At 38.6% G+C, this 23,551-nt stretch overlaps 1 protein-coding gene across 1 annotated transcript in view; it reads left to right on the forward strand.

Annotated features, from left to right (window-relative positions):
- Positions 1-19,300, forward strand: part of VEPH1 (ventricular zone expressed PH domain containing 1) — a 263,608-nt gene extending 244,308 nt beyond the window's left edge. Inside the window, exons 13-14 of the mRNA XM_010365910.2 lie at positions 13,386-13,522; positions 17,670-19,300. Of these exons, the coding sequence (XP_010364212.2) occupies positions 13,386-13,522; positions 17,670-17,906 (374 nt within the window). The 3' untranslated portion in view covers positions 17,907-19,300. The remainder of the gene's footprint in view (positions 1-13,385; positions 13,523-17,669) is intronic.
- Positions 19,301-23,551: the final 4,251 nt, after the last annotated feature.

Genomic DNA, 23,551 nt, shown 5'->3' on the forward strand with positions numbered 1-23,551 from the left:
TTTTCTCCTACCACATGTGTTAGAGCACTATCCTATGTGCTAAGTGTTGGTAGAGCACCCAAAGCAACAGAATGCTTTTTATACAATAACTTCACATTTTCACATTTGTATACTGGGACTACTGAGTATATATTGATTATGTAAAATTGAACCTGAGCTTTTTGTTCAGAGCTACTTTGCAATACTCAATGACAAAATAAAAACACAGTTACAAACTCAGATAATTTTTATCCTGAAATCTTCCTTTTCTCCCTTTCCCCATCTTCCATCTTCCTATTTTATGCCTCTGTGGCATGAACATTCTTCTCTCCCTCTTAAACCTCTCCACGCACTCTCATTTCTCTCTCCCGCTTTCTCTTTCTGTCTCTCTCGCTCACACACACACACAGACACACACACACACACACATATGCACACGCACCTACATAACAACCCTAAGCAGAATTAATTTCTCTCCCTCTGTCCTTTCCATCCTCTGCCCACACTTCTGTATTGAACTTGGCATGTGGCCATCAGTCTTTCCCTCTGGACAGTAAACTACAAGAAGAGCCATGGATTATACCTCATCTTTGTACATCTTAACCAGTGCCTGGTACATTATATTGTTTAATAAGCATTTGGCAAATAGACGAGTGATTGAGCAATTTGTTAATCACTTAAGTGATAGAATACCCATGGGAAAAAACTGAATTTGTTTTGAAATGCAACTTGAAAATCTAACTTTTAAAAATCTAACTCTTTCTCAAAATTAAAAACAACTAACGGAACTGAAACCTGTAAATAGCATCTCTTGGAAAATTAGTTTTTCATGAGAAGAAAACATTGCTGTATACAAGGTTTCAACATGTTGTGGAAACTGAATTTTAGTATTATGCTAAAATGTTACAATATACACATAGGCAAAGAGCTCATAGTAAACATGCTAATAAATTGTGAATCTTGAAGAGAAACAAGCTAAGATCAGTAACCTAACACTGCTCTGGGATTAACTTCTATTTTTCATCCAGCATCACTTTCCTACTCCTCTGCCTTTCCATATTGGGTCAACAATCTTGTCTTGATATAGAGGAAAAGTCTCAGATAGGCCTTATACTTGCAACAAAGCATCAGTCATTCTGTGATTATCACTAGCAAATCACTATGCAGAGTAATGTGTCCTTTTCCACATAGAGGGCAAGCTGGGTCAAGCCAATATATAGATGAGGAGAAGCTTTGGAGAGGCAGACTAATGTGGGTACATTAGTTTCATCATCATACAAGCATAAGATGACATTGATTTCAAGAGTTTTGTGTAGTTTTTAAAATAAAATACTTGGTATATTTTAAAAGAGCTCTAGCCATCATATTGCAGAGTAATCCTTTTTTTTATTGACCTATATAAGTACACTAAGAATGAAATTTGTTTATCAGCCACAGACACACCTATTTAATAGAAATATCGGTACTATGCTGGTCTTTTTTTAATTTTTTTGAAACAGAGTCTTGCTCTGTCACCAGGCTGGAGTACCGTGGCACAGTCTCTGCTCACTGCTACCTCTGCCTCCCGGGTTCAAGCGATTCTCCTGCCTCAGCCTCCAGAGTAGCTGGGACTACAGACATGCACCACCATACCCAGCTAATTTTCATATTTTTAGTAGAGACAAGGTTTCACCATGTTGGTCAGGATGGTCTCAATCTCTTGACCTCGTGATCCACCCACCTCGGCCTCCCAAAATGCTGGAATTACAGTTGTGAGCCACCGCGCCTGGCTGACATACTGGTACTTTTTAGTAGCCACAGAGAATAAAGTCATCAAAGGATGGTCATATTTTGCCTTGGATTTCTCCCTACAATTGGTTTTGCAGTTTTACTCTTTCGTATATCAAATAACCTATTACTGTCATCTACCATAAAGATACTGATTATTTCCTATAAGTTTTTGAGCAACATAAGAATCACCTGTGGACCTTGTTTACCATGTAAGGCTTCTCACCCTATCCCAAAATTTTGATTCAGTGGGTTTAGGGTGGTTCCTGGAAATGTGCATTTTAACAAGCTGGCAGATAATTCTGATATAGGTGGTTCTCACAACACAGTTCAGGAAACATAGCCATAAACGCTTACAACACCGTGTTTCTGAAGCTTTTTTGCATCAGTACATCAGTAATTGGTCAAAGAAGCATATGTTTTGATGGGTATGAAATTACTTAGAAAGGAAACCAATCAGTCACATGTGGCAGTGCCCTCAAAGGGCTGCTGTCAAACTTAGTTTGTCTGTCCAATTTTGGTCCCCACAGTATTGTGTAGGATGTTCCAAAATCAGTGAGGATCATGCCTCCTGGTTTATTCACTGCCAGTAGAGAAATATTGCACTCTCAAATGCTGCCTGGAGATTCACAAGAAACATGCCATTTGTTATGATGCTTAGCAATTTCAAAAACCACAGACACTCAGTCTACTAAATGTGGCTCCTACAACCCCTTCATTTAATGCTTCTAGCCCTCTTTATGCATATCCTCTGGAATTATAGTTTGGTTTTTTAGAACTGACATACACACCAAAGAAAAAAAATCAGTAAAACCATAGGAGAAGATTGAAGTAAATTTGAAACTTTAAATACATACAAAGAAATTCCCCGTACACTGTATGGGAGTCATAATTCCCAGGAGCAGTGTTTTCAAGGAGGATAAAATGACATACTACATTTTTTCTCAGTTCTTACTTAAAAACTAAGAATTTGGGGTTGATTTATATATCAATATCTATATATCTATATATTGATGTTTATCTATATGTCAATCATTATATATATATACATATATATATATATTTTTTTTTTTTTTGGAAACGGAGTCTCGCTGTGTTGCCAGGCTGGTGTGCAGTGGCACGATTTTGGCTCACTGCAAGGTTCAAGCAATTTTCCTGCATCAGCCGCCACGCCTGGCTAATTTTTTGTATTTTAGCAGAGACAGAATTTCACAGTGTTGCCCAGGCTGGTCTTGAACTCCTGAGCTCAGGCAATGCACCTGCCTCAGCCTCCCAAAGTGCTGCGATTACAGGCATGAACCACCGTGCCCGGCCTGGAGTTTATTATTTTTTTCTTCCAGAATATGTTTTCTTTTGAAGGCATTTATCTTTAACAATCAGAAAAGAGTATCTAGAAATTCAAATATCACAAATTAAACTCATGACAGTCTCAAATATGAGTTATTTATGCACAATGCAATACTTTAAAGACAAAACTGGCATAAGCCAAAAAGCACACAGTATGAGTAATTTCTGAGTCTGGATGAAAGTCAGTGTGCCATATGAACAGTAGTTATGTGGAGGTTATTGTCTATCGTCATTCCTTCAAAACTGTCACAAGAACAAGCAGAAACAAGCAGAAAGTCTAGGAAGAGAAGGAAGCAACCACAGATAACAGGAAATTCACCCAATGCACCTCAGTCTATTATTGGTTTGGCTTGTAAATGGCAGTTTCAATGAATACATAGATGAGTTACTCAAAAACAGAAGAGGGCCAGGTGCAGTGGCTCATGCTTATAATCCCAACACTATGGGAGGCAGAAACGGGAGGATCACTTGAGGTCAAAAGTTCAAGACCAGCCTGGGCAGCATAGTAAGACCCCATCTCTACAAAAAAATTTAAAAGTTATCCAGGTGTGATGGTGTGCACCTGTAGTCCTAGCCACTTGGAAGGCTGAGACAGAAGAGTAGCTTGATCCCAGGAGTTCAAGGTTCCAGTAAACTATGATCAAGCCACTGTATTCCAGCCTGAGCAACAAAGGAGACCCTGTCTTTAAAACACACACACATGCAAAGAGAGAGAGAGACAGAGAGAGTTCACCTTCCATTTGAGACACTTTGAATTGCCTTTCATACTTCCATTTTTATTAAAGGTCCAAGTTCAAAGACTGCAGGAGTCCCTCTCTTACTCTGAATTCTCTTACTATTCCTCACACTTTCATATAGGCCATTAGGACATGGTATTTCTTTTTTTTTTTTTTTTTTTTTTTTTTTTTTTTTTTCCTGAGACGGAGTCTCGCTCTGTCGCCCAGGCTGGAGTGCAGTGGCCAGATCTCAGCTCACTGCAAGCTCCACCTCCCGGGTTTACGCCATTCTCCTGCCTCAGCCTCCCGAGTAGCTGGGACTACAAGCGCATGCCACCTCGCCTAGCTAGTTTTTTTGTATTTTTTTAGTAGAGACGGGGTTTCACCATGTTAGCCAGGATGGTCTCGATCTCCTGACCTCGTGATCCTCCTGTCTCGGCCTCACAAAGTGTTGGCATTACAGGCTTGAGCCACCGCACCCGGCCAGGACATGGTATTTCTGAAACCACCTGTTCATCACAATAAAAGGATTATTATGATTTACATTGATCCATGATGTCAGTCATGATGACAGTAGCTACTATTTGTTGATCCGTTATTGTGACCAGGTCTCAGCTAAGCAAGACCACTGTCAACTGTTGTGGCACTTTTATGTGGCTTCATTTATGGTGCATGTAATACTCTCGGGGATGCATGGCTTGACTAGAAAACCCCCACAGCCATTTGTGTTGTGTTAAGTATAACTCTAGGGAGTAGGAAAGGGAAGCTCAGTGACATCAAATAGCTTGTCCTGGATCAGTCAGCTGGTAAGTGGCAGATTCTGGACTTCAACTGAGGTCTGCCTCTAAAGACAATGCTCTTACTGTATAAACCATAGGCCTACACTAGACAAAGTCATTGGTACAGTCTCATGTGATCTATTATAATAAAGAGTAAACATGGCATTCAGCACACTGGTTAAATAAATTATAATTGGTTAAAGACATTCAGAATTGCAATAAATCTTAAAACAAGATAGAGAGTGAATTATTGAACTCTTGTGCTCTTGAAATAAAAGAGGTCTATGACTACACAAGGTTTTTTTCATTATGTCACATTACAAGGCATTACATTCCACTCTGCATGGTGCCCAAGGCTCTTTAGGATTGGTCTCTCTGATTCTCACACCTCATCTCTTGCCTCTTCTGTCCCACCCTGCTCCCTCCCAGAATGAGTTACAGTTCCCAGAATACATTTTATGCCTCCCTTCCTCAGCTTTGGTCCTTTGCTATAAACTTTTTTCTTTATTATTTCTTTTTTTGACTCAATGACCTTCCTCCCTTTGTCTTCATAGCTGCAACTTGTCCCTGAGAATTCAGCCCATACAGCATCTACTCTAGGAAACTTTTCTGCTTTGTATGCTCCAGTTTAGAATAAGTGTCTCTCGGTGTGGTCCAGTTAGACCCTGTGCACGGATCTAGCCTGGTACTTATCCCACTCTGTACTCACTTGCTTACTGCATTTCTCTGCATCTCAATGATTTGAGACTGTCATATTTGTGTTTATATCCCCTTTACCTGGCACGTGCCTAGTGCGTGGTAACCATAAAGGCATTTTGAATAGAAGAATGGGAGAATCAATGAATAGCAAAGGGTGTTAATAAAAAGTGGAACTCAGTCTTCCATGACAAGAATAACATGAATGCTAAATTCTCTTATTAACTGAGAAGAAACCACTGGACGCATCTCATTCATTTCTAGTCAATTCCACCACCAGGACATAAAAGGATTTTTCTCTATTCTTTGGACCCTTTAGGAGTTTTCCCCCTTTAATGCCTTTCTACCCTTCCTCCATAATAAGGCAATTACCACCATGTCTGTAGTACAAACTACCTGCACATTGGCAAGTTGTAGGCATAAATACTTTGGTCTAGTCAAAACAAAAGCAGATCTGTCAAGAAGAAAGGTCATGGCAAGTGTTTTGGGATGCTTGAGGCATTTTGCTTGTTGTCTTTCTAAAGGGCCAAAGAATGACAACATCTGCTTATTATGAGAGTGTTTTGAGAAAGCTAGAAAAAGTTTTAGCAGAAAAACACCCAGGGCTGGGCACAGGGGCTCATGCCTGTAATTCTAGTACTTTGGGAAGTTGAGATGGGCAGACTGCTTGAGCCCAGGAGTTTGAGGACCATGGGCGACATGGCCAAACCCCATTTCTACAAAAATAAAAATTTTAAAAACCAGCCAGGCCGGGCACGGTGGCTCAAGCCTGTAATCCCAGCACTTTGGGAGGCCGAGACGGGCGGATCACGAGGTCAGGAGATCGAGACCATCCTGGCTAACACGGTGAAACCCCGTCTCTATCAAAAAATACAAAAAACTAGCGGGGCGAGGTGGTGGGCGCCTGTAGTCCCAGCTACTCGGGAGGCTGAGGCAGGAGAATGGTGTAAACCCGGGAGGCGGAGCTTGCAGTGAGCTGAGATCTGGCCACTGCACTCCAGCCTGGGCAGCAGAGCAAGACTCCGTCTCAAAAAAATAAAAATAAATAAATAAAATAAAAAATAAAAACAGCCAGATGTGGTGACACGTGCCTGTGGTCCCAGCTACTAGGGAGTCCAAGGTGGGAAAATCGCTTGAGCCCAGGACGTGGAGGCTGCAGTGAGCCATGATTGTGTCACTGCACTCCAGCTTGGGTGACAGACTGAGACCCTGAGATAAAAAGAAGGGGAGAAAGAAAGAGAGAGAGAGAGAAGGAAAGAAAAAGAACAGAAGGAAGGAAGGGAAGGAAGGAAGGAAGGAGGAAGGTAAGTTAAGACGGACGGAAGGAAGTGTGGAAGGAAAGTAGGTAGGGATGGTTATGGCAGTCATGGAGTGGTGTTTATGTTTCTCATTTCTGTCAGGAAAAGTATCCCTACTAAAGAAAGAATCCGAAAAAAACTAACTCACTCTGCATATAAGCCTCGAAAGAAATAAAAAAAAAGAAATATCTCTCTCTCCCTCATCGTCTCCGTCCTCCATTCCTCTTGCCTTCACTCCTGCAGGGAGGGGAGGGAGGGAGGGAGGGGAAAGAAAAGAGACAAACACACAGGAAAGCTTTACTAGAGAGTCCTTGTCCACTACGACAATGCTCCTGCTTGTTCTTCTCATCAAACAAGGGCGATTTTGTGAGAGTTTTCATGGAAAATTATTAGGCATCCACCTTATAGTCCTGATTTGGCTCCTTCTGACCTTTTCCTTTCCTAATCTTAAAAAATCTTCAAAGAGCACTTATTTTGCTTCAGTTAATAATGTTAAAAAGACTGCATCGACATGATTAAATTTCCAGGACCTTAGCTCTTTAATGATGGACTAAATGTCTGATATTACCACTTACCAAAGTGTCTTGAACTCGATGGAGCTTATGTTGAGAAATAGTTTCCACTTTTTATTTTTATCTTCTAATTCCATTTTTAATGAACTTTTGAAGTTCCCTCATATATCTGAACTTTGTTGAATTTGATATTATAATCTGTGCCTGATTGCTTCTGTTCTCCATCTCTCCTGCCCAGCTGCATGTTCCACAGGCTGCCATGTAGTGATTGTTTCAATAGGCTCCTTTAGCTCTGGTGTTCAGGTACCCTCCATGACTGGGGACACCTGTAAGCAGAGGGAGGGAGGAGAGTGAGGTTGAGTTATTGATTTGCTGGCTGCCTCCCTGCTGGGACACTGAGGGTCAACAGTGTCCTCTATTCCAGGCCACAGCTGTCATCAAATGGTGCTCTCCATACCGGTCTCCCACTGAGTCCTAACTGTTCTCTACCCTTTCCTCTTCAGGTGGAGGGGTGTTAGCCTGCATGGTTACTGGCCCCAGAATACCATGGCGCTTTTCCTACACCTTGCCCACTTCTAAGTAAATAATCTATTAACTCTATTAACTCTCCTCAATTGCTCAACTTGAGATGCCATCTGTTTCCTGCCAAGACCCTGCATGACACATCACTGATCCCATCTGGGGCCCATGAGGCTTCATGCCTGGGCTGGCTGGACCCTCACAGGCTCTAGGCCCCTTCTTAGTCCTTTCTAATGGGGCTTCAGAAAAACTTTCCCGTGAAGTCCACTATATGACCTCTCTGTGACTGTTACACAATCTCTTTCCTGGATCTTACACCTAGAAAGCCTTGAATTGACTTCTCCCTTCACCCCTCAGCCCATGACTGTTCGAGAGCACCTGCTTTACACACTTGTTTCTGAGTTTGTTGATTCTTCCAGCTTCTTCAGGTTCTTTTGTGTGTTTTTCCTCACACACGTACCTTGCTACCACTCTATCTGGAAAATTCTATCTGATCCTTTTCCACACTCTATCTGGAGAATTCTCTCTTCTTTATGAGGGTCCCAGCTCTCATGTCACCTTGTCTCAACTAGAAGTGGAATTTCTGCTCTTCAAATGCTGTAACACGTGGCTTATACTTCTCGGTGGCACTTGCCAAACCCTACACTGAGCAGTAGAATTTGTAAAATGCTATACCTTCCCTAGATAATAAATTAAAGTTCCCTGTGAGGGTGATTTTATAACCCCTCAGATCCAAATATAGAGCCTTACAGCTTATCTGTGCTTGAAAAAATACATATAGGGTGGATGGATGATTGATAAATGAGTAGATGAATATTCTTTATTTTTCATTCTTCCTGCTGTGGATCTTCTCAGCTCTGGGAGACCTGTTATTATTATTATACTTATTCATCAACTCCATGTTGAATAAGATCAACCCCTTCAAAATTCATTCTTTTTAGCAACAAATATTTTTAACTTGGTGCAGAAAAGGGATACAATTAACATATAAACATTTGTATTAGCATTCTGAAAAACTTTTAAGTTGACAAAGACAGTAATACTTTGCCTTCCAATTGCACTACAAAATTCAATTTAATAACCCATAGCTTTTATAGCCAGTCGATATTTAAAAAAATAAACAGATCCATGTTAGTAGAGAATGTCCTAACGAAATTGTGGTGCTTTGTTTTTGGTGTTTTGTTTCGCTTTGTTTTTTTAAGAGATGGCATTTCACTCTGTCTCCCAGGCTGGAGTGCAGTGGCATGATCATAGCTCACTGCACCCTTTGACCTCTGAGGCTCAAGCGATCCCCCCACCTCTGCACCCCTCCACCCCTCTGAGTACCTGGGACTGCAGGTGCATGCCACCATGCCCAGCTAATTATTTTATTTTATATTTTTGTAGAGACAGGGTCTCGCTATGTTGCTCAGCCTGTTCACAAACTCCTGGTCTCAACTCCTGGCCTCAAATGAACCCTCTGTCTCGACCTCCCAAAGCACTGGGATTACAGGGATGAGCCACCACATTTGGCCAAATTGTAGTGCTTTAAATGAAATAATGTGTTAATTGGAAAGTGAGGACATATTTGAATATCCTCTATGTTCTACATGCAAACAAGATTATTTGAGATGATACATGATCATACCCTGATAGTATCTCTCCACATGATATTTTTTAAATGGAATATGATAATCTTAGAAAAAATGGTTTCTTGATGTAGCTGTGAAGAGGCTGTGATATCATATCTGAATCACTTGCTTCAAAGGACCTACTATGGGCAATAGACCTTTAAAATGACACATCCCCAGTCATGCATATGTTAGATATAATAGCAAAAAAAAAAAAAAAAAAAAAAAGTCTTTTAAGATATGGGATATTAGAAAAAAATTGTTTTGTTTCTTGAAATTCTTTTTAAATTAATTTCACAAATCCAAATTGCCTCGCTTTTACTGACTTCTCTGAAACTGACTAACACCTAAATTTGGGGCCTCACATTCAGCTACTTTAAAGTTCTGCTAACATTTCCTTCCTAAAACCTTTTCCATTGACTTTTCCCCCTAGGGCTGATTTTCACTGGGCTACGGTGAAAAGTATTTGCTTCCCGGCTTGCCTCTGAAGTCCTTCATCCTTTGTTGTTAGTAAGCCTATCATTTTGTCTTGACTGTCTCATCATAGTCATTATATCCCATTCACCCATATCTTTAAGGACTCCAACAATTTTGCCAAGTGTTCCTTGTAAACTTTGGTCATACATAACTCTTCAAGTGAAACATTTGGATCTGCCTTGAGAAAAAATCAAGTAGATAACCCTCTATGTCAAATCCAAAAGGATCCATACACTTAAATTTTACCTAAGTCAATCGTTATTTCAAATCATCTCAGATGTCATAATTATTTCAAATGTTTCTTTGAGTAAATATGAAAGACTGAGACAGGAAAAATGTATCATTATTAAATAGCATTACATTAAATCATCTTGTCATTAAAACCATGGTACCAGCCTGAGCAACATGATGAAACCCTGTCTATACAAAAAGTACAAAAAAATTAGCCAGGTGTAGTGGTGCGCACCTGTGTCCCAGCTACTCAGGAGGCTGAGGTGGGTGGATCACCTGAGCCTGGGAAGCAGAGGTTGCAGTAACCCAAAATCTCACCACTGCACTCCAGCCTGAGTGACAAAGTGACACCCTGTCTTAGGAAAAAAAAAAATGGCAAGAAAGCAGTGATCACAAACTGTAAAGTAAAGTCTTTCCTAGAAGTGGGACTGGGGTGAGGGAGAAGCAGTGCCTTGTGCTTTGCTATTTACCTCGTGTCCTCACATAAATTTCTTTCTTTTGATTTTTGACTCCCCAGAATCCCTTTTTAAAGGGGAGGGGGGCAGCATTATTATTTTCTTTTGCTGATTAGAAAATTATAGTTTAGAAGATTCAAATCTAAATCTTCTGAGTTAATATTAAAAATCTCGAACATTACAATTAGATTACCATGTTCTCTCACTTGAAAATATGAAAAATGGGTGTTTTAAAATTTTTTAAATTAATTTCGGCTTTGGTATTTTGTTTTTGTTATTTGTTTTTACTTATTTTTCCCCTTTTTTCCCCTCTTGGATCACCTCTTGAAACCTTCTTTCCTCATCCCAGCTAGGCTGCTGCACCCTTTATGACTCAACGGTGCACTGTTAATAGACATTTACTGAGCCTCTAGCCCAGCAGGCACTGTGTTAAGGCTGTTCCTGCTCTCAAGGAACAGGTAACCCTGGGGAGACACAGTACCCTAAGTGCTTTAACTGAAGTCTCTGTAGATGTGGTTGCACAAAGGAAACCACTATGTTTATGGAAAATTTAAATTTGTGAAGAGCATTACTAGCTTTAAGAATGCTCCATGTCAGACAATTTCTATCAAAGCAAAGCAGAACTCTGAATTTTTTTTCTTGATATTAATTGTAAGTTTATACTTCATGAGTTCCTGCTTTCCTTTGCCTCTGGTATGCTCATTAGTAGCCTCCACTAGAGCTTCTCAAAAGATTGGAGGTCTCATCACTGAGGTCTCAGATCAAATGTCACCTTGAACATCTAAGCTCTTTCCTGACCACTGAAATGCATGCATGCACAGCAAGTCCCCAAGTCACTTACTCCCTATTCTATTTTCATCATAGCCCTTATCACTATCTTACAATAGATTTGATATGTATTTTCAGTGTTTGTTTGTTTGTTTTTTGAGACGGAGTCTCACTCTGTTGCCCAGCCTGGAGTGCAGTGACATGATCTCAGCTCACTGCAACCTCCACCTCCTGGGCTCAAGTGACTCTCCTGCCTAACCTCCCAAATAGCTGGGATTACACCCAGCTAATTTTTATATTTTTGGTAGAGATGGAGTTTCACCAAGTTGGCCAGGCTTGTCTCAAACTCCTGACCTAGGTGATCCACCCACCTCAGCCTCCCAAAGTGCTAGGATTATAGGAATGAGCCACCACGCCTGGCCAGTTTTTAGCCTTAATTTGGAGTTGATAATGGAACAGCCAATTGAATAGTTATCAAAAAAAAAATAGCCTTAATAGTACTTTGCTTATGAAAACTCTACATTTTGGCTGGGCATGGTGGCTCACACCTATAATCCCAGCACTTTGGGAGGCTGGGGCAGATGGATTACCTGAGGCCAGGAGTTTGAGACCAGCCTGGCCAACATGGTGAAACCCCATCTCTACTAAAAATACAAAAATTTAGCCGAGCATGGTGGCGATTGCCTGCAATCTCAGCTACTCAGGAGACTGAGGCAGGGGAATCACTTGAGCCTGAGAGGTGGAGGTTGCAGTGAGCTGAGATCTTGCCACTGCACTCCAGCCTGGGTGACAGAGTAGACTCTCTAAAAAAAGAAAAGAAAAGAAAACTATACATTTTATTATTTTTATCCTGAAAATGCTCTGTAAAGGTGAACAGTCCTGTGTGGCAATTATGAGACCTATATTAGAAAAAAGAAATGGTAGTGTACAAAGGGCAGGTTGTGTTCATATGGTCAAACAGGCACTGTCCAGAATTTTTCCGAAGTGATGGAACAAATTTTATTGCTTTCAAGATGCTATGAAAATTGAAGATAAATATATACAAATAAATATTGTCCTACTACAGATTGAGCTTTCCATTGTCCCCTTCTTGCCAAAATCAGATGTTTCATCTGAATGTGAAGAGTGAATCTTATGTTGTTGGTAAAAGGAACAAAATTCTTCAGTTCAGCATCTAAACTCTGACATCGCAATGGATCTTCTAATTCTATGATCATTTGTAATCACACACACTGCTTCAATGTAAAATTAGTCCATTGAGTCAACAAATATTTATAGACTTCCTACTATTTGCCAGGCACAATGTTAGATGCTTGGTGATTCAACAGTGAACAAAGCCAAGACCCTGCCCTTGTGGAGCTTCCAACTGAATAAGACAGAAAGATATTAATCAGATAAGCACTAATATCTATCTACAAATGATAATCCCTGATATATAAGTAACTTGCTATGCGCCATGAGAACTTACGGGGGAAAGCCACCCTCATCTGGATTTGGAGAGGGCTTTCCAAATGAAGCAACATTTAAGTTGAAATGTGAAGTGATCAGTTGTTGACTAGGTGAAGATGGGAGTACAGAGAGGGGAAAGAGAGTATTTGTGTTCCAGAGAGTGAGAACAGCATGTACAAGAGTTGGGTAAGTTTGCCTTTGCAGTTTAGTGTTATGGCTTTAGGAAACATGTCTTTTGGAGTGCTGCATTGACTTTTACTGCCAAATAGCTAAATATACTTGGGTTTATGATTATTTATAAAGCTATATTTCCAGCAGTTCATGTGTCATAAAGCATGGAAATTTGTTTTTTATTACCTAGTTACTGGCAAAATCAAAATGAAGCTTATGGCATACTAGACACTTTGTGCCAAAATTTCAAACTATTCCAAATTAATTTGGTCATTCCAACATTAGAAATGGAACACCATGAAACAAAGAAACTAAGCACAGAAAGCTAAATAGCCAGACAAACTTTAAATACTGTTAACCAGATGCTCTTTGTGTGAGCCAATTCCTTTTGAAAATGTCAATGAAGGCTTTCAACACGTTTCCATTGTCATATCTGAATTGTGCATTCTTTTAGGGAGAAAGGAGGAAACGTTAACCAAATTCATAATTTATTAGCCTACTTTCCAGATATGCTAACTGGGTTCTGGTACACTGTACAGTTCTGACTTTTGATCACTTACCCAGTAAATAATGGAAAATACATGGCATGATTATTCTGCTCCCTTCAACAGTTGTAAATCAAGATGGCCAGCCTCTCATTGAAGGAAAACTTAAAGAGAAGCAAATCAGATGGAAGTTCATCAAAAGGTGGAAAACACGCTATTTTACACTGGCTGGAAATCAACTTCTGTTTCAAAAAGGAAAGTCTGTAAGTTCCTCCATCATCTTTTACACTTGCATTTTTAAGGTCTTGATCTCCACCAATAGCTAGACATTTTGTCTTAAGTTTAAACTCTGATACTTTTTCCATCTCCATTTCACCATCTTACAGCATTGTTTTCTCATATATGTCTGTGTCTAGTCTGTTTATTCCTATGTTAGTTGGTTCACTGTCCCCTTCCAGTTTATTATGGAAGCTTGTTTTAGTTGACTTTAGTTGTTTTAGTTGAACTGCAGAGGGACTACTAGGTCTTGACTCAGACACCGTGCCCTTTGTTTCCATGTGGACCATGTACACAAATTCATGACTTATGATATTGGCTCTAATTTTTTATAAATATAGTTTATAATTGGAAGTGGGGGTCCAAAAAAGGAGGACATAGGCAAGGAGGAAAGAATGGAGGCTGATTTACTTTAGGTACTTTTTATAGTTAACAAACTTTAATTCTGATTAAAATATTACTGTCTTTCATCTATTTAATATTCAGTTAAATGAATATAGTAGAATTGTGATCAAACTAATAAATATTTAATATAATTTTCCATTTGAATAAGATGCTCAGTAATTATTTGTATTGTGAATTTTCAGTGGGAAATCTCTGAAGTAGCATTCTATTCCAATCAATAATGCAAAGTTATCCTCTTTTCAAATTGGTTCTATGTATCATTAAACTCTACTGATTCAGGATCAAGAGGAATCAAATCTTGACCCATTTCTTGAGTGTTTTAGAAAATAATCATAATGACTGGCATTTTTTCAGTGCTTACTATGCAACACCTTGGATTGCCTCAAACAATCCTCAAAATAATACTATTAGGCCACCACTACTATTATTGTCATTTTACAGATGAGGAAACTGAGTCAAAGAACCTGATTGGATTGTCCAAGGACAAAGCTAATAAAGTGAGAAAGGGTATAACTGAGATCAAGATCAGGCAGTGTTACACCAAAGCATGTTCTTAAATGTGTTTACTGCTTCCCATGTATACTGAAAATACAGAGCCAGTGGCAAACTGTACTCACCAGGGATCTCCATAGAAACAGAACCAATAGGATATATAAAGACATATAAGAGATTTACTGTGGGAATTGGCTCATGAAATTATGGGGGGTAAGAAGTTCCATGATATGCTGTGTGCAAGCTGGAGAACCAGGAAAACTGGTGGTATAATTCAGTCTGTGTCCTAAGGCCAGAAAATTAAGGGAGTCAATGATATAACTCCCAGTCCAAGGCCAAAGGCCTGAGAACCTAGATATGGGGGTGAGCTGCAGGGAGGGATGTAAGTCCCAGAATCTGAAGGCCCCAAAACCAGGAGCTCTGATGTCCACAGGCAAGAGAGAATGCATGTCTCAGCTCAAGAAGAAGGAGCAAATTTATCTTTCCTCCAACTTTTTATTCTATCCAGATCCCCAATAGATTGGATGATGCCCACCCACAATGGTGAGTGTGGATCTTCTTCACTCAGTCCACTAATTCAAATGCCAGCCTCTTCCAGAAACACCTCACAAACACATACAGAAATAATGCTTTCCCAGCTGTCTGGGTACCCATTAGCCCAGTCAAGCTGACACATAAATTTAACCATCACATAAACCAAACTGTCTGAATTAATTAATGAAAAGTGGTAAATTAGTTAAAAATTATAATTCATTCTGAGCCATATGCACTATATCTTTAGAGACCTCATTATAAAATTTACTTGAACATTTTAATCAACAGGAATCAAATATCATGTCTTTGAATTATGGCAAATTCTGACCAGTGTTCTTTTAATTAATAAGACTTCTGTTAACTTTTTGAATGAAATATATTTTTTTTGTGATACCTACTGTGTACTCATGTTACTTTCCTCATCTGTGTGTATTATAACATATACAGATGGACTTTTCTGAGGCTGAACATCTTTTCGAAAGGGCAGTTCAATTTAGACAGCTATTGGAAATGTAAGGAAACTCTATTTTAGCATCGGTTCACACTAAAGCATGTTTAAAGTGTTTAAAATGACTATCTGAATTTTCTGTTTTCATTCAAGAAATCAAGAATAGAAATGAAGACGTAGTAATTTTCCAGATCCCTTAAGACAAAGCAGAGTCAATCTATAAGAATGTTTTTCTGAACTCAAATAATGACCTTTATACTTTCTGATTCATGGCTTTTTAGTAAGATTTAAAGAAAACACAATTTTATAATTAGGTAACTCGTTTGACATGTTTATCAGGAAATAATGGTCTGACATTCCATAACTCTGACACAACTTGCAGCTCAAATAGTGGGAAATAATTTAATATAGCATGAAGGCCACAGCAAAATACTTCTAATCTCCAGGGAAACAATAACCTACCAGTGGTCAACAGTCCTGCTGAAGCTTCAGGTCCTTGTAAAAGGGCCCCTTTTAAATGGAAGAAATGTGCATTTTAAAATGAGAGCTGAGGTTGAAAGACTCTAATCTTTCACTTTTGCATTTTTAAGACCTTGATCTCTACCAACCAGCTAGGCAACAGTGTCCTTTGACTTTCTGTCTATTACTGTCTCAGTTGATTCACTGTCCATCTTTAAATTACTATGGTAACTTTTTATTTTCTTATCAATCTCTGTACTATAGACTGCTTCAAAGAAAGGCAATTTTATTATCAAATTAGGCTAGCAAAGTATTATCTACTGTGTATGCCTTCAAACTTTATCCTGTGTACCCTAAAAGAATTTTGAACAATCTGTGTAATAACTTGCAACATTTTAAGTTGCAGCAACACTTTTAACATAAGTTTAACATTTGCCCGGACTGTAATTTCTGTTGAATTGTAAATATTGACATTTTAAAACAAAAGGATTACATCTCTCCATTAAATGTAACCATTGGATTAAAATACCATAGCAGTTTATCACCTAACACTATTTTTTAATACATAAATTAACTCTTTTTTATATAGAAATGTCCACATTGTTTCTCTTTTTCTTTTTTTTTTGAAATCATGTTTCTGTTCTACCTCTATCACAGCATTTTATCCTGAATGGCATTTCATTTTTCACTGAGTAAAACTGTATGTATAAATTGAAATTTGATTGTTTGAATTTCTTGTGACCATGCATCTCCAAGTGTAATTTTTTCTGATTCAGTTATCTTTTCAAAAAGTCACATCCTTCATGAAAATCCGTAAGTATAATGCCAAGCTTAATAATTATTAAACATTAAAAATTGAAATATTATTGAAAATGCACCTCATAATGAAATAGATAAAGAGTGATTACATTGCCTTGGCTGATGGATACTTCCCTGATGTCAATAGTTAGAATTGCTTTTTTGTTTGGTGCTTCTGAGATTTTTTTTACATTGGACAAAACATCACAGAAAGTATGGGATGAGTGAAGAGGATGCTTTTTCATTGCAAAGTGAAAGGAGGGTGATTGCAACAGGAGAGGTGGGCAAGGAGAATTGGCAAACTTCTCAACCACAGGTACTTTCTTTAGTAGACAAAATGTATTCATATTAAAGACCTGAAATTGCTTCAAAGAAATATCTGACCCCTTAAAATTATTCGTCTTAGCCCAGGTGATGACCTTGGTATTGCAGAGATCCTTAAATTTTTGCTTTAATAAAAGGTGAATGTAACATCATTAAATATTCCTTCCCTTACTGTTTGTAGACAAAGCATGCTTCCAAAGCTGCAGAGAGTTTCAAAAACAGTTTGGTCTATGGGAACACTGGAAACCTCTCTATTCAATTAAGGTTTGGCAAAATCTTTCTCAGAGGTAGCACAAAGGAAAATTCAATTTCATGCCTCCCAAACTACCCGAAATTATAAGTTAATAGCACTCCAAATTGTACCATTGCACCTTGCTCTATTAATATAATGTTAATAGAAAATGAAAGAACTCTGAATTTTTCCCAAATCCCGCTTTATAATAATATTCTGTAAATTAGTTATCTTGTGTCAACTTATGATACTCTAACAAAGGCCCGATTGTTCACTCCTTCAGTTGTTCTAATGATTCTGAGGCCTTAGCACCCAAAATAACAAAGGTCTTGAGCTATAAAAAGTGAAAGGATTCTGGCCCTCTTAGAAAATTCTCCAGTAGCCAGAGATCCTTGCCTACAGTAACAGCCAGCCCATATTCTTTTCTTCCCATGCCTTTCAGAAAGATGACCCTGATGACTGCCCAATAGAACTCAGCAAAGTACAGAGTGTGAAAGCTGTGGCCAAGAAACGCAGGGACCGCTCTCTCCCCCGGGCTTTCGAAATCTTCACAGACAATAAAACCTATGTCTTTAAGGCCAAGGATGAGAAGAATGCAGAAGAATGGCTCCAGTGCATCAATGTGGCAGTTGCCCAAGCCAAAGAGAGGGAAAGTAGAGAAGTAACCACATATCTGTAGGGATTTACAAGTCAGCCACGACAACTACACACCACAGGCATTGTATTATCATTGCCAATGTCAAGAAAAAGAGCTAAATTTACCAAGCCATGTCGTTTTTTACTAAATACCAATGGAATTCTTGTCCTTTAAGAAGAAGGGCCTAAAGTGGCAGGATTCTTAGTAAATGTCATACTCTAACAGCTTTAGTATTGACTTCAGAATATACCTGATGCCTACAAAAATAAAATAAAATAAAATAAAATAAAAGGAGCTAGAGAGTATGCCCTCAGACAGTGTGGGGCCAGGAAGGGAAAAGTCACTGATAAAAGAACCTCTGTAGATATGTCATTCAAAACTATGAGAAAACAGCATGAAAAGATGCCTGAACTATCTGTCCTGAGGAAAGATTAGCACTTCTGATGAAAATCACAGTCTGTCAAAGGTATTAAAAGAAAAATTTAAAATAAAAACCGTTAGAAACATTGAACTAATGTACACTGAGGAAAACTATATAACTTACTTATAGACTTATAATTACATGATCCTCTCTTACTACAAATGAGGCTAACATGTGGTAAAATGGTTCTCAAATCAAGCCAGTTATGTCATTAAATACTTGTCTTTCAGAATTACTTAATTATTCCCTTTAAGTTCATTTTATATAATCTACAGTTTAGATGCTTGGACATATATCCTGCCCAAGGCACTAAGTGTAATATAGAAAAAGGATAGAAAGCCATTTTCTCTATCTTCAAAATAATGTGCCATCTCCATTAAAATTAAGACTTTAAAGTTCTATAATTTTTTCTTTGTATTCAACCTTTTAATACCTCCAAATTACAAACATCTATTTTTTCACTACATAGATACATAATTACACTGTGATAGAATGCTAGAGTGATTCTCAATGATCCATGCCTTGGTATAATCCTCTCCCCCATTGAGTATTGGTGGGACATGTAACCTGCTTCTAACCAACAGAATATGGCAAAAGTGATGGGGTCATCTCTCCCATAATTATGTTACATTATATAGCAAAAGTGAAGAGAGGTTGCAGATATACATAAGGTTTCTAATCAGTTGACTTTGAGTTAATCAAAGAGACCCCCCTGGGTGGGCCTGACCTCATCAGACTAGTCCTTTAAAAGAGGTTAAACAAGTCAGAGACTCTCTCTCCTATTAGCCTTGAATAAGCCAGCTGCCATGAGCTCTACAGCTGCAAGGAAATGAGTTTTGTCGACAACCATGTGATCTTAGAAGAAGCATCTGAACCTCAGACAAAAGCCCAGCCCCAGCCAACACCTTGGTTGCAGCTTTGTGAAACTCCGAGCAGAGGACCCAACTAAACCACGCTTGGACTCCTGACCCACAGAAACTTTCAGATAATAAATGTATGCTGTTTTAAATCTAAATTGTGGTGATTTGTTATGCAGTGATAACTAATACAGAAGCTAAGTTGGGCTACATACAAGGGATCACTTTTTTCTTGAAATTTATTCATTATGTTGTCTAGTATAGAAACCTGGAGAAATACTATGAATGGTCAACACCTTGACCCTCCTGCTAACTTACTAGCATAGGAAATATAAAAGAGACCATGTTTGTGAAAGGTAACAATTCCATTTTAACAAGTAAAGTTTGAGGGTGTTGTGAGTCACAGAATTTATTACACATTGGAAATAGAGTTCTGGAGGTCAAAATTCAGGATCACTGGATATATAGGTAGTCGCCAAAGATGCAAAATTAGATGAAATTACCAAGAGAGAATAACAACACAAAAGAATTAATAAGGGTTCCTTGAGACACCAGTATTTAAGTAAAGGCAGCTGGTGTAGCTGATTAGTGTTCAGAGATGATGTAGACCAGGGGAAATGATGTCACAAAAGCCAAATTAATAAGGATTTTTCAGGAAAAACAGACAGGGCAACAATTTGAAATCCTGAAGAGTAATCACTTCAGATAAAGCCTGACTTTCACAATCAGGAAGCAATTGGTGTCATTGGTAAGAACAATTCCATTGGAGTGAGGGAGTAAACATCACATTTTGTAGGCTGAAGAGTCAATGGGAGGTTAGGAGTTTAAAGCAATAAGTGGACTATTTTTTCAACAAAATGGGGCTACGATGAAAGGGTTAAGATGGAGCAAGTATTTTCTTGCTCTCTTTAAGATGAGTAAGAAGGGAAAGATGAAGGAATTAAAAATACAGAAAGAAAGAGGAAAAAAGTGACTTTGCTTGAGTAAAGTTTCTAGAAGTGATAGGAAAGGATTAAAACTCCTTTATTTTGCAGCAATTAACTGAGCACCTACTAAGCAACAGTTGTCATGCTTGGCCTGTAGATACAAAGATAAAAGACACAGTTTTTCTCTTCAAGGGGTTTAAAATTTAGTGGAAGAGACATATACATATAACAGAAATGTAAGGACTACGTGGCAAGTGCCTTGATGAAGGTATGCACAGGGTCCTGGGGAAACACAAGAGAAGGTGCCATTGTAAGTGACTTCAAACTCAGAATGGACTCCCTCACTTCTTCCCAGAGGTGATAGAAAATGAGCTAGTCTTAAAGAACTAGTAGGATTGCTGTGGGCAAACAAGGAGCAAATGTTCAGTAGAGTGAACCACGCTGCAAACGCAAAAGAGGGAGAAGGAACATGGTCCATTTGCAAAATGTAAGTTTTTCCCTAGGGTTGAAACATAAGGGGTGTATGGAAAATGGTTCAGAGTGATGCTGAAAAGGCCTGCAGGACCACAGGATGTAGGACTTGGTTCCAAGCCAAGGGTCTAAACTTTTTCCTTAACATGATGAAACATTAATTTGTGTGGCAGCAATAAAGATAAAAAAGAAAAAATTGTTTTAATTAGATGATGAAGCACGATTAAAAAGTTTTGAGCAGATTTGCATTTAGAAAGATTATCTTAATAGTGGTAAAGAATGGATTATAAGAATATCAAAAATTGTAGCAGGGAGACCATTTGGGAGGCTCTTCTAAGGTAGTGAGGACCTCATGTAGTAACAAAGGAAATAGAGATAAATGAGCAGGCAGGAAAAATACTGGTTTAGGAAAATGGACAGAACACTAGTGGATTGGATGGAGTTGGAGTATGGTAATGGAAAGGAAAGAGTTTTACTGATCCCTAGGTGCTTGCTTGGGAAACTTGGTAGATGATGATGGTGATATTCACTGAAATAGAAAAATCAGAAACAGCAGTTTGAGAGGTAAGGCAGATGGTAAATTTAATTCTGATGTATACATTCACGGTATAGATAGGGGACGACTCACCTTGGATTAGATGGACAACTCCTATGAAATTGGGCAGGAAAAGGATGAGAAGGAGTATAGTTGTAAATGATTCTCTAAATATTCTTTTAAAACCTACCACCCCATTCTTAAGAGTCAGTGAATAACTCAAGCTGTTTTAGTCAATTAGGAACAATTGGTAACAGACAAACACTAACAAAGTATTAGGTGACGTTGCATTAGCTATTAACAATTTGAATGCCAACAGTGTGTTTAAACCTTTCATAGCAGAGAGCTTGTGGTAAAACAGTGGCTATGTTGAATGCTTGGCCTAAAAAAGAAGAGAATGGCCCCCTCAGCTCAATTTGTGGGGAAAGAATTATTTTTACTACTTGCTACAAAGTCCTTGTGATTTAATTAACTGGATGCCTCTAATCTAGAACATAACTCTCAGTGCCTTTGAGCCAGATCTTTAAAAAAAGTGAATGTGTAAACTATAAATAATGAACTTCCTGATTTCATTCCATGATGCAGTAATTCCAAACATAAGTAAATTCTCCTGGGTTCAGAATCACACTAGGAATTTCAGAATCATCAGCTTCCCGTGAATATTTCTGGCACTTCCACCCTGGTTGCTGGTGAGTTTACCACAGACCAGTCTTTCCCAAGAGGGCTGCCATTTCTGATCCTGATCTAAGAAGAAACCACTTTCCTAAACATGCTTAAACCTTTAAATATATTGGTATGAATAAAATTATAATCATGGATAGAAATTGAAGTGGTTTTCATTTTAATTTTTATTCTTTTTCCCTCCCAGATAGCATTGGAAATATAAATGTTTATGTATAAGAAGCTCATTGAGCTATTTCTCGAGAACCTGGAGTTTGGTAAAAACAAATATTCAATAGTTTTCTAACACTGAGCTTTCTAGAAAATCCTTAGCTGGTGATGTCAAGGGGCATTTACTGGGTCATCTTCAACTCACCTACTTTCCATAGGCACCCACAAACCTGTCTGTGGTGATGACTTATTCTCAGACATAAATAAAGATTACATGTTTAAGGAAGCATTACCCACTTTAGGAAACAATTGTGAGATAAGGTGAGAGAATATGTGAGCTGAATTCAAAGTGCATTGCAGACAAATAAAGACCATGGTTTAAATGCCCTAATAAGGATTTCCAGTTCCCGAAACCTAAATTTTTAGAAGAGAAACCAAGAAAAGAAACCAAACTGTCATCTTGTTTCAGAATAGCACCAGAGTATAGATCCCTTGGAACAAATCCTTCCCAAAGATGCTCCTGAAAGACAAAGAGGTTGGAAAATTCAGAAGACGTCTACCAAGGTTGGGAAAGGGGCACAGCCTCTAGGCACGTGAAGAGTCAAGCCCTCTCTCTTTCAAAACTGGATTACCAACCTGAACCAGTTATTCATCTTTCATCTCTGGATTGGAGATAATACTATCCACAGAGTGGAACTGATGTGAGGCACACATGTCTTGCAAAAGCATAAAACCTATAAACTTAACCAGCAGAGAACCTTTAACATAATAGATGCTTGAAAAAGACACTCCAGTTTCTATGTACCATTAAGTAACTATGATGCCATGTCTTGATGATAATTACATGTTGATGTCTTCCTTTTTAAGCAAAACATTCAGCAGTTGCTTTGCAAGACCATATGGAACTGTGGTCACTTCAATGTTGGCTCTTTTGTTCACTAATACCACATTTCATCCCACTCCTCTGCTTCTGTGCTTTTCTGTGTACTTGATAACTTTTTGTTTCAAAGTCAAACCAAATTGTAACCTGTTTAAGACATAGTAAACAGCAATTAGTCCATGTGCTGTCAACCATCCACATATCTGAATGGATGTGACAACACAAAGAGCTAAGATAGCATTTGCACATCGATAGGCAATGACAGAAACCCCATCACAGCCATTCCCAGTGCATAACGATTGTAAAACATGTACTAATTTCAGAGATATTTAAGTGTGGGGGAAGAAAATGTAAAGCAGTTGTAAAAGGAAGTATTAAGAGTTCCATACAGGTTTGTTTCACATTAATCAAAACTGTGTGTTAATATTTTTGTGAACAGTAGAGCATATTGCAAATGTAAGAAATTTTAAAACATAATGGTTAAAATGCCCCCAATGCACCCATCCTCAAAGGTATGAGGTCAGCTCTGCCTGTAGTTGCTTACCCTCTCTTTTGACAGGACTAAGGATGGCTGATGTCCACAAACAAGCCATGTTTCTGGTGTCTCTATATCCCCCTGCCAGTGCTCCCCTTTGTCCAAGTCCCCTTTCCTGAAAGGGAAGCTGGGTAAAGAATGGGCCAAGATGGCAGAGATGGAGGCAGAGTTGCACGTGGTGTGTCTTTTTATTTTTTCACTTTTATTTTAAGTTCAGGGGTACAAGTATAG

This window comes from Rhinopithecus roxellana, chromosome 1 (genome assembly GCF_007565055.1).
Source record: "Rhinopithecus roxellana isolate Shanxi Qingling chromosome 1, ASM756505v1, whole genome shotgun sequence".
In the NCBI taxonomy this organism is placed as follows: Eukaryota; Metazoa; Chordata; class Mammalia; order Primates; family Cercopithecidae; genus Rhinopithecus; species Rhinopithecus roxellana.